This window comes from Notothenia rossii (genome assembly GCF_949606895.1).
Source record: "Notothenia rossii genome assembly, chromosome: 8".
NCBI classification, from domain to species: domain Eukaryota; kingdom Metazoa; phylum Chordata; class Actinopteri; order Perciformes; family Nototheniidae; genus Notothenia; species Notothenia rossii.
Window position 1 is genome coordinate 4,602,286 of NC_136906.1, and position 12,500 is coordinate 4,614,785.

General features: G+C 40.3%; 1 protein-coding gene across 1 annotated transcript; it reads right to left on the reverse strand.

Moving 5' to 3' along the window:
• Positions 1-2,297: 2,297 nt before the first annotated feature.
• junbb (JunB proto-oncogene, AP-1 transcription factor subunit b) lies at positions 2,298-3,971 on the reverse strand. Its single transcript, XM_079646326.1, has one exon. The coding sequence runs from the start codon at positions 3,734-3,736 to the stop codon at positions 2,774-2,776; it is 963 nt and encodes a 320-aa protein (XP_079502452.1). The 5' UTR covers positions 3,737-3,971; the 3' UTR covers positions 2,298-2,773.
• Positions 3,972-12,500: the final 8,529 nt, after the last annotated feature.

Here is a 12,500-nt window from a genome sequence, read left to right on the forward strand (position 1 = left end):
GTGGTGGAAGTATCACTCATATTTATTCATTAAAGAGTCCTCTCCTGCTCCTACATCAGTATGTAGTGTCTCTACTTTAAAGAGTCCTCTCCTGCTGATGTTCAGGTGTATATCAGTATGTAGTGTCTCTACTTTAAAGAGTCCTCTCCTGCTGATGTTCAGGTGTATATCAGTATGTAGTGTCTCTACTTTAAAGAGTCCTCTCCTGCTGATGTTCAGGTGTATATCAGTATGTAATGTCTCTATTTTAAAGAGTCCTCTCCTGTTGATGTTCAGGTGTATATCAGTATGTAATGTCTCTATTTTAAAGAGTCCTCTCCTGTTGATGTTCAGGTGTATATCAGTATGTAATGTCTCTATTTTAAAGAGTCCTCTCCTGTTGATGTTCAGGTGTATATCAGTATGTAGTGTCTCTACTTTAAAGAGTCCTCTCCTGCTGATGTTCAGGTGTATATCAGTATGTAATGTCTCTATTTTAAAGAGTCCTCTCCTGTTGATGTTCAGGTGTATATCAGTATGTAGTGTCTCTACTTTAAAGAGTCCTCTCCTGCTGATGTTCAGGTGTATATCAGTATGTAATGTCTCTACTGTAACAAGTCTCTTTATTGTTCTCATACTGCCAGTGCTGCAGCGCCACTTTTCACCCTCTGTCTGAAACCAGAGCCCAGTCTGCTCTGATTGGTCAGCTGGCCGGCTCTGTTGTGATAGGTCAACCGCTTAAAGATCTCCTGCCTCTTAGCCTATCACGTACAATGTGTTGGAGCGCTAGCCAGTAGAAGAGCGAGTGTTATAGTGATGTCACTGTGTTAAAACTCAAAATGGGGCCTCTGCTGGATATCTTCACCTGCTTATATGTCACTGTTTATTAAATACATTATTTATATTTGGTATTAGCTAATAATATATATCGGTAAAGCAACCAACAGCTAAAGTGAGAGACAAAAGCGCAATATTTGCTTACAAACTGTGGAGTAAAAGTAGCATGAATTAGCATAACATGTACATACTCAAATGTAATACAAGTACTTCAAACGTGTACTTAAGTAGGCCTAAAGAACTTGAGTAAATGTACTAATACATTTCAACTGTGCCCTGAGTTATCCTTATATCAGATGTGAATCATGACAAGAGTTTTAAACCATCATGTTATTGTTTTCTACTTTAGGTTTCTTTAATTATAATTGGTATTAGCTAATAATCTGTTAAGTAAGTAAAGCTGTAAAACATACTTGTAGTGGAGTAAAAATACAATGAAAGTAACCTGTTAGCATTACAAGTAAATACTTAACTCAAGTAAAATACAAGTACTTCAAACTTGTAGTTAAGGAGGCTTTCAGTCAAATGTACTTTATTACATTTGACACTGACCTGCACGACCCTTATATCACATATGATTCATGATAAGAGTTTGAACCGCTCACGTTATTGTTTTTATCTACTTCATTGTGCTTTAAAACTTTAAATGATGTTCCATCCTGATAACACTGCTGCACTTTGCTCCGTTCCTGTGTGACAGGTTGTAAAAAGTTACATAATAACAAGAGGAAATTCCGCCAAACCTTATCGATCCACAGGCAGAGATGAAACTACTTTGCATTACCTGGGCGGGGGTTCCCGGAAATTCTCCCACATGATGTGACGACGTGTGTTTTTACCAACATGCCCTTATTTGGACATGCCTGGGCGTAACCAGGAAATGCGTACGTATTACGTTCTGTGCGTAAAGAACCTAGAACGTGCTTGTGTAAGCGTTCCTCACTGGGAGCCATGGCAACTGTTAACAATACACAGTGGTGGAAAGTAAATACTTTTTTACATTTACTAAAGTATTCTAAATAAATACAAATGTTAGATACTTGTACTATATGTGAGTATTTATATGTTCTGCTAATTTATACGCTTATTTCACTACATCTAAAAGGTAAATATTGTACTTTAGTTGTAAATTCACATTACTTATGATAGGCCTATATAATGAAAATACTATACATTAAATTATATCTGCAGTACATCTACAAGCTATCTAGCTGCATATCAAGTACTTAAATGTAATAATAACGTGTAAATATAAAAACATTTGGTGTTTTTTTATTCTAATACTTTTGGACTTTAACTTAGCCTACATTTTAAAGTCAAGACTTATAGCCTACTTGGAATTTAGTATTTCTACCTTAAATATAGCAAAAGTACTTCTTCCATCTCTTTAGGAACGAGAAGGGGAAACCGTGTGTATCCTGTGTTGCATGTTTATACTCTCTTAAAATGATATACAAATCAAAACACTCCACAACTTCCGGTTCATTTTTGAGACACTTTACTTAAATACACATCACAAATAAAAAAGGACAGTGTAAACATTGGACATCATCAGTTTGTCTGGATCAACCGGACAAACACAAATAATTTACACAATGAATAAACGCAGCATTGCAGCATGACAATAAAAAGGTACAAATAAAAAATACAATAACGATTCCCATTTTTCTACCATTAGTAAACCCGCAGAGCTCAGTCTGGAGGCTGAAAGGTGCTTTCAGCGATGTCCAGCATCCGGAAGTACCATTTCAATCAGTCTTTTTTCACCACAAAGAGCCTGTGATGAGGCCAGTGCTGGGCATCTCCAGTGTTATCACTTCTCAGTCATTTTTAAGTCTCATGTGTTTTAAAACGCCTCCAATTTGCTTGAGAGCATCAGTTGGCAACATCTCACATGCGCCAGGAGTAAAGTCTTTTTTGTGTGTTTTGAAACGCCTCAAAGTCTTAGGTTGTCTTTTTAAAACGCCTCCAATTTGCTTGTGAGCATCAGCTGGCAGCCACTGCTCACGTGCGTCAGGACTTTTTGTTTGAGATGTGCCACCTGGTCCCGGAGCACCGAGGCCGTGTTGGAGAGCCCATGGTTGTCGTTCTTCAGCCCCTTCACCTTATCCTCCAGCCGGGAGATGCGCTCCAGCTTCCGCCGCCGACACTTGGTCGCAGCCAGCCGGTTACGCAGCTTCTTGCGCTCCGCCTTGATGCGCTCCTGCGTCTCCAAATTGATGGGGGACATTGGAGGCGATCCGTCGCTGCTGAGGAAATCTGGAACAATCTGAGGCTCCTCTTTCAGAGCCACCAGCCTCTGCGGGTGATGGAGGGACTGGTGCTGCTGGAAAGCCTGGCTCTGCTGGTGGGGAGGAAGGTAACTGATGGTGGCTGTTGGGTAGCTTGGCGCGGATGTGGAGAGGCTTGTGTTCGGGCAGTATGCATTCAGGGTGGTGTAGATAGGAGGCTCCGGCTGTAATAAAGTGGACCCAAAAACACTAGAGGCCGCCGGGGAGCATGTAGTGACTCCCCCGGCTCCGATGGACACATTTGGAGGAGGCATTTGGTTCATTTTGTGCAGCTCATCCAAAGCTTTCACAAATCCATCCGCGAAGCCCTCCTGCTCATCCGTGATGCCTCTGTTGTAGAAGTACTGACCCGGGGTCGGGGTTGTGATCACCCCGTTACCGTTCTGGATGATGAGCCTCTCCAGCTCCGGGGATGCGAGCTTCAGGGACCCCCCGTCGTGGTGGTGGTGTCCCCTTCCTTGGTACGGGTCTATCTCCGCCCTCAGGTGGGACTTCAGGCTGCGATAGGGCTCTGTCAAGTTCATATTCTGCTTTAACAGCTTGTAGTCATGCATTGCCGCGTCTGACTGGCCGTAAGCAGACAGATACGAGTCGTCGTGATAGAAAGGCTGTTCCATCTTTGTAGACATTAAGGGAAACGTGAGTTTACCAGCTGCGTAAACACACTCTGCAACAAATGTCAGCAGAGAAAGCGGGCATCCACTCCTTTTAACAGTGTCCCACAAGCGAAATAGGATTTAAAAACCCTCCAAAATGTCCAGTAAACTTGTGTGGTAAAGTCTCAGTGCTGCTCCTGGGAGGGAAATTATCTCCTGTTAGTTGTGCAGCTCTTGGTGCTTGTTGAGGTGTGTTCAGAGGGTTCAATTCGTGCCTATTTATATAGCCACACACACGCGTCTGCTGCTAGGGCTGAGCTGCGCTGTGATTGGTCCGGAGGCTCCGTTGGCCACGCCCACTATAGTGACGCTGATGCCGGGAAGGGGCGACTGTAAACAAGCCTGTAGGCATGGGAGCAGAAACCCTGCTGCCATGTGAAGAAAGGAGGAGAAAACTTGCACTTTCTGTGGAGTAAACAATTTATTCATAACTGTAAGTGTTCAAATGTAAAGCTGTGTGAATTTAAAGGCTGTTTTTGACTTTACAAAGCGTAGTTTTCACAATAAAAATATTAAGTCCCATGCAACACAACATAAAAAAGTGCAAATGGAAATAAAAATAAACCGAAAATATAGATAGTATAAATGTACAATTAAAATAAATTAAAAATAAGATTTATTTTCACATTTTTCTTGATAATTTGACTTATTTATGCTTTGATTGAATCCTGTATAATACATTTCAAAAAATAAATTGAAGAACAACATTAGTAGATTTTCAAGTCTTTATAGGTTGGAACACTTGATAAGCGACGAGATGTCAATATCATTTTGCATCAAACATTTATTCATTAATCTATGTTACATCATAACAAAAACGAAGTTATTATATGTTTGAGTTGGATCTAATTTAAAGTACACATCAGCTCCTCTACCACCTGATATTAGCCCCATTAGATATGAATTATAGCCTTCACAATCAAACTCCGGTCTCGTTATTGTGACCCTTCCTCCGGAGGAAGTCCTCATGCCTTATATGGCCACGGTGACGTCGCAGTTCCTCTCCGGGAGAACCGGGAAGCCACGCCCCCCTGGGCCCCTTTCCAGGAGCAGTCCAACTCCTGTTCAAACCATGAGAGTAAATATAAACTGCTGAATGGGAGAGAGGGGCTTTCTGTCTCTGCAGGGGGGGGGGGGGGGGTACTTTTGGAGATTTAAATCATTTTTGCAGTGAAAGACCCTTTAAATAAAATATGCCAAAGAAGACCCTTATTTTTATATCATTTTGTCCCAGGGCATTTTACTTTTAAGTAATCAAAAAATAAAGACTAAGAAAAGAATACTTTATTTATACAGCTGGAAAAGTTGCTCGATTTGAGAAATACAAAAATAAAGGATATAAGTAAGAATGTGCAATTCAATAATTATTCAATAAAATACAAATATTTATAAAAAAATATGAAGTTAAAGTTAGGTTCCAATAAAAGATGAAATCAAATTAAATCAATAAAAAGATGGATATAAACATACAAAGCCAATGGAACATTTGCAGGGGCTACTACAGTAGACACGTAAATATGAAATTATCTTTTATTTTATATTTTTTACTCGCAATGCTGGCAACAAAATACGATAATTTTCCTGTGTTGCAAAAAGAAATTGAATATGCTATTAATGTTAATGTTTTATTTTTCTACGTTACCTTGACTGGATGCCTCGGTGTTTTGTAATGCCCCAAAACAGACTTGAGTGACACATATCACTGAAGCAGAACACACACGCACGCACGCACGCACGCACGCACGCACGCACGCACGCACGCACGCACGCACGCACGCACACACACACACACACACACACACACACACACACACACACACACACACAGTTCCCTGACAGGTTTGTGAGGTGCTGCTGAAGGAGCTCTGCTTTGATCGTGAATGAGGAAACCGTCCAACACAAACTCAGTGAATAATCTCCAACAGGAAGATTCCTGCTCAGGAGATTACCCTTTGGATCGATAAAGAATGTAAATAGAGAGGTGCAGGAATGAGTCCTAAAGAACAGAAATGAGTTCAAATGTCAGCCCTTCTTGTTCGGAAGTCAATGGTTTTCTGAATGTGTTGTCTGTTGTTAGCCTATAGTAAGCTTGTTTGACACAGAGATTATTTTGTGCAATATTCCAAAAGCCAATGGTAAAAACCCATTGGCTTTGTCTGGAGGGAACCAGAGATATGCTCTTGACCTAACAATCAACATCGACCCCTCTGTTGTTTCCCCGACTCAGACTGCAAGGAATCTGGGTGTGACCCTAGATAACAACCTGTCCTTCACTGCAAACATCTCTGCTACAACCCGCTGCTGCAGATACACGCTTTACAACATCAGGAGGATACGTTCCCTCCTGACCCAGAAAGCGACCCAGGTTCTGGTCCAGGCTCTCGTCATCTCACGCCTAGACTACTGCCACTCCCTCCCGGCTGGTCTACCTGCATGTGCCATCCGACCTCTGCAGCTCATCCAGAATGCAGCGGCTCGTCTGGTCTTCAACCTTCCTAAATGTTCCCACACCACGCCACTCCTCCGCTCCCTTCACTGGCTTCCGGTAACTGCTAGAATCCACTTCAAGACACTGGTACTTGCGTACCATGCTGCGAATGGATCTGGCCCTTCCTACATCCAGGACATGGTTAAACCGTACACCCCAGCACGTGCACTCCTCTCTGCATCAGCCAAACAGCTCGCTGCACCCGCACTGCGAGGGGGACCCAAGTTCCCATCAGCAGAAACACGTGGGTTTGCTATCCTGGCTCCAAAATGGTGGAATGAGCTCCCCATTGAAATCAGGACAGCAGAAAGCTTACACATCTTCTTCAGACTGAAAACTCATCTCTTTGGAATCCACTTCCAGAGATAGAATTACTAACAAAGCACTTATATACTAATAAAGGGCTGGCTTATCTAAAGCCAGTTGAGTAGCACTTGAAATGTTTGGCTCTATGAAACCTGATGTACTTATATGATTCTGTTTTCTTCAAGTTTGTATTTTGTTGGTCGAATGTACTTATTGTAAGTCGCTTTGGATAAAAGCGTCAGCTAAATGCAATGTAATGTAATAACTTCTAGGTTGGCCTACAAAAATACGTTTCTCCTTCATTTTCTCTACAGGTATAATAATTACAGTTTATTTTCTGACAGCACAGAGAAATTAAATGCGATCCCTTCTCAGCTGTGCACCTGTTTCAGCTCTGGAGAAGTGAACCTTTGTCTCCTGTTTGTAATTCTTCCAACGCCCACACACACACACACACACACACACACACACACACACACACACACACACACACACACACACACACACACACACACACACACACACACACAAACACACACACACACCCACACACACACACAAAAACACACAAAACAAGTCCGGTGGGATGCTTTGCTTCAGCGAGCGATCTATCCTCCGGCTGCACCTCAAGGATGATCAGGAAACACATGAATAACAAGTGTGTTATTTACCGATGGAGACAAGGCCGGATTAGATTACATACGATACAACTGAATGATCAGACATATCAACAAGTCGAAGATCAGAGGTTACTGACAGTGCTGGAGTGTAACAGTACATTCACTCATGTTCTTAAGTACAATTTTGAGGTACTTTACTTGAATATTTCAATGTTATGCTACTTAATACTTCTTCTCCATTACATTTAGGAAGCCAATATTGTGCTATAATGCAGGACTTTTACTTTAACAGATTACTTTTCCAAATGAGTATTTCTACTTTTGCTTAAATCTGAGTACTTCTTCCACCTCTGGTTGCTCCTAAAATGGAAAAGCTGGGTATTGAATGTACAAAAGTAGATATTTTAACCATAATGATCATATTATGAAATAGTTAATGCCACTTGGATGGCAAAAGGTGGATGTCTATACCATTATTAATTACATTTAGCTATTTAAACTGTTATCTATTACATTCATTGAACTATTTAAACTGATGTATGTATGAAAGCCCACAGATTAAGATCTAAACTTGAAACTGAAATGCAACACCAAACTAACGTTATATTTATCCACCGAAGTGTTATTTGAGTCAAAATGAAAATGAAAATGGTAGAGTGTACAGTATATTGCCTTTTCATTCTGACCTTCATGTGAATAGCCTTGAGTGAAAGTCCAACTGTCCCCAATAAAGACGCCTTCATAAGAGGACGGACAGGTTTCATTTTCATTTTCAGTTTGACATGTTTGCTAAATTAAAAGCGAGGGACTGTTAGCGTTTAGTTATAGCATTTGAATATTATAGGTTAAGTCTTTAAAAATAAAATGTTAAATACCATTATTAAATGATCAATAATAAATAAAAATAATGTTACATTTAATAATAATAATAATAATAATAGGTGACATTTGTATAGCGCCTTTCAAGGGACCCAAGGCCGCTTTACATGGGGAACAAACAAACAAACAAGTATTCAGGTCTTGTACTTGAGTAAAAGTAGAAGTACTCAGATCTTGTACTTGAGTAAAAGTAGAAGCACTCAGATCTTGTACTTGAGTAAAAGTAGAAGTACACAGATCTTGTTCTTGAGTAAAAGTAGAAGTACTCAGATCTTGTACTTGAGTAAAAGTAGAAGTACACAGATCTTGTACTTCAGTAAAAGTAGAAGTACTCAGATCTTGTACTTTAGTAAAAGTAGAAGTACTCAGATCTTGTACTTGAGTAAAAGTAGAAGTACACAGATCTTGTTCTTGAGTAAAAGTAGAAGTACTCAGATCTTGTGCTTGAGTAAAAGGAGAAGTATTCAGATCTTGTACTTTAGTAAAAGTAGAAGCACTCAGATCTTGTTCTTGAGTAAAAGTAGAAGTACTCAGATCTTGTACTTGAGTAAAAGTAGAAGTACTCAGGTCTTGTACTTGAGTAAAAGTAGAAGTATCAGAGTGTAGGAATACTCTGTTACAGTAAAAGTCCTTCATTCAAAATATTCCTCAAGTGAAAGTAGAAAAGTATTATCATCAAAATATAGTGAAAGTAGCGACAGTAAAAGTAGTCATTGTGCAGATTGGTCCATTTCAGAATAATAGATATGATATGTTTTATATTGATTGATCATGAAAGTGTTCTCAAAGCTGGTAAAGGTGCAGCTAGTTTGAATGACTTTGTATACTGCAGGGTAGCTGGTGGATTTACTCCAGGTGGAACTAAAGTCTGATTTAACTCTTGATTATATTTCACATCATTCATCCACATCTGTAAAGTAACTAAAGGTGTTAAATACATGTAGTGGAGTAGAAGTACACCATGTACCTCTGAACTGTAGAGGAGTAGAAGTACACAGTAGGATGAAATGGAAATACTCAAATAAAGTACACGTAACTCAGAATTGTACCCAAGTACAGTAACTTCAGTAAATGCACTTAGTCACTTCCCTCCTCTGACTATGGACTAATTACTCATATCAACCCTTTTTAAATAATCTGGTTTATCCGTTTAAGGCAGAATGAGAGACCTCAAAGACGCTCTGATATGAAACCTGTCATGCAGTATTATTCACGCTGATGACTGACAGGCCTCGAGTCAATGGAGCACCTCTGATTATGAAGCTCGTGAACTGTATCCTTTAAACTGACGGCACATAAAGGTTAAATGAAGCTGTCGGTAGTATCAGCCGCCCGAGTGTTAATGGATTAACATCAGCAGTGTGACAGTTTAACCCGCAGGCCAAATGTCGAAAAGTGTCTTTACTTACATCTGTTTACAGTCCACAGTTTCTACTTTCATTTTTACATTTATCTAGTTTTATTCCTGCAACTTACTCACACCAGCTGATCACTTGCAGTATTTTATTCCACCTGGTTATGTCTTTACAACCCAGTCTCACGGCATTTCGTGTTATAGTCACAAAATGTATTTAATCTATTGAAAAAAATGCAGATTTTTTTTTTTTTTTTTAAAACAATGAGAAAATCGTGTTGGTGTACATTATTTATTTTTTTCGCATTTTTTTCGTGTCACACAGAACGATTTTAAAAGCAATGTATTTCTATTGGTAGTATGTTTAGTGTCTGCACCACGTCTTTTTGTCCGGTCGGGTCTTGGGATACCAGAAGCTGTGTGGTTCATAAAAACATCTTCTTACTCAATATCCTACCCTAAGCCTAACCCTTTTACTTTAAATTGTATAATGTTGGATTTTTTTTGACGTCCGCGAGGAAAATAAATGGCTCAGAGCCTCAGAATACTGAAATCTGTATTTTTTTATTTAAATGTTCCTTCTAATTTGTTATTATTTGGTGCAGGCACGAAACATACTACCAATAGAAAAACATTGCTTCTAAAATCGTTCTGTGTCAGAATACTAAAATCTGTATTTTTTAAATCTGTTTTTCCCTCTAATTTGTTATTATTTACATTGCTTTTGCAAAAAAAATGCGAAATCGTGTTGGTGAACTACGTATAACACGAAATGCCGTGAGACTGGGTTGGTCTTTGATGCTTTACATATATTGTATGTTGCAATGTTAGGAGCCTAGGACTTAGGATTCACATTGTATTTGTGGTGCATATGTGAATAAGGCCTTTGAATCAATGACATTACATTGTACTTTTAGAGCCCAATATAATATATCAAATGACATGTGTTTACAGCATACGACACCCCCTGAAAAACGTCCAATAAACTCCACAATTAAAACAAATGGAAGAGACCTCTTTGACTTTGGCTTCATCTCAGTTTAGTTCTGTACTTACATGTGTTTTTTTGAGTGCTTGACTCTTAACATTCAAAAAGTTGAGCGGAACGTTGGACAATCAACAACCGCCATCTTGGCTAGCTAACAGAGGTAATGCTACCAGACTCAATGTATCTGTTAAACACAACACTATACAAATAGTAAAGTTATACGCGTGTGTTTTTGTCACAGTTTAAACATACCACTATACTGTGGTGGGGGAAAGTAGCCACCATTAATTTTATTGGGTTAACTGAGCACTCTGTGATGATTTGCTACAGCGATCGATCATTGCTAGCTAGCTAGCTAACAGCGGCTACTTCCAGTGAGAGCACATTACATTACATGTCACTTGTTAGACGCTTTTATCCAAAGCGACTTACATACTCAATACTGTGGACCAGGGGTGTCAAACTCAAAGACCCAGTGGGCCAAAATAAAAAATGGGTACTAATGGAGGGCCGGACTGGTTCAATGTTTATTGCAGAACTTATTGAAATGAACTTATTGCACATATTAAACCTGGAACTAACAAAGCTTAAATGATTGCCTATAAAAACAACATTAAACATTAAATAATCAGTTCATTCATTTCTTATGGCTCTATCTGCAGCTTCTCCAGAGTCATTTCTTATGAGTACATTTTCCCACAGGCCAACAACAGCTTCAACAAAACTATTTCCCTCAAAGAGAAACCAAACATGCCCTGTTGTCGTGAGAGAGAAAGTGCAGAAGGAAACATCCATTAAACTCAGTGTGCTGCTCTGTGATGCTAGCTCAGATACTTGCATCTCATCTCGGGTGCAAGGTCAGCAATGTTTGGGCTCAGGCTCTGAGCTGAGGAGACCCTCAGGATGGAGAGAAGGTGTGCGTGCAATATACCGGCGGGCCAGATCTAATAATAATTAGAAATTATCCTGCGGGCCGAAATTAAAATCCATCAAGGGCCTGATTTGGCCCCCGGGCCTTGAGTTTGAGATGTGTGCTGTAACCCCACAGGAGCAATTTGGGGTGAAGTGTCTTGCCCAGGGATATGATGACATGCTGACTGCAGTGGGGCTTGAACCTGTGCCCCCGTGATCAGAACACCACGCACAACCCACTGCGCCACACGCCCCCCCACAGAAGCCATGTGCGATTTTAGACAACGCTGCCTGGTCAAATGTAACATTGTTCACATTGTACAGATGGCCTTTTACTAAGGAAATCTGAAATGGCACAGCACGATAGACAGACATGCAAAAGATGTCTTGGGTAAAGATTAATAATGTTAAAGTATATTAAAGACATTAATCCAAGTGGACGCAGTTTCAAATCTGTTTAATTTACACACCTCTATTTCCCTCTAATAAAAGCTAAACCGGCCCAAAAATAATCGTTAAAAATACGAGAAGGTCGGAAGATGTCAACACCTTAATGCAGTGGATGAAAACAGCCTCATGTGATGTTGACGAGGACGCCGCTGATGAAGATGATGTAAACGATGATGGATCTCTCTATTTATAGCCCCACAGTGACCACAGCCACAGAGCAGCAGCCATGAGAGACCCCATTATGTCCGGATGAAGGAGTCAGCTCTGTCAGGACAAAACAAACCCACCGAGACTCTGTTTCTGCTGAGTGGGAGTTTGGAGGAGGGATGAAGGTCAGAGACTCTGAAGGGGAGGGGGGGGGGGTTGACCTCTGCATGACCCCTGAGTCACGGAGAAAACCAAAAGGCTTTCTGGATAAATCTGCTGCTGTAAGAGGAGGACAGAAGCAGAGTTTGTGAGGAGGAGGAGGGGGGGGGGGGGGGAGGACGCACAATGGGACGGTTTGAGAGGAGGAGGTGAGGAGAGCATAAGCACTTTATTGTGAGAAGATGGCTTTGTTAGGAGAAATCTATAGGGGGGAGAAATGAGGGGGATTTCCCTTTGTGTAGTAGTGGAAGAAACAATTAGATATTTAACTTAAAGGTCCCCTATTGTACTCTTTTCAACAATATAATATAGGTCTCAGATATATACAGAACCTGTCTCTGATTGGCTGAAACACTAGACACATCATTGCAGCA

What these genes read in the sequence shown, in the direction of transcription:
- junbb (XM_079646326.1), bottom strand. Translation starts at nt 3,736, where the DNA reads ATGTCTACAAAGATGGAACAGCCTTTCTATCACGACGACTCGTATCTG.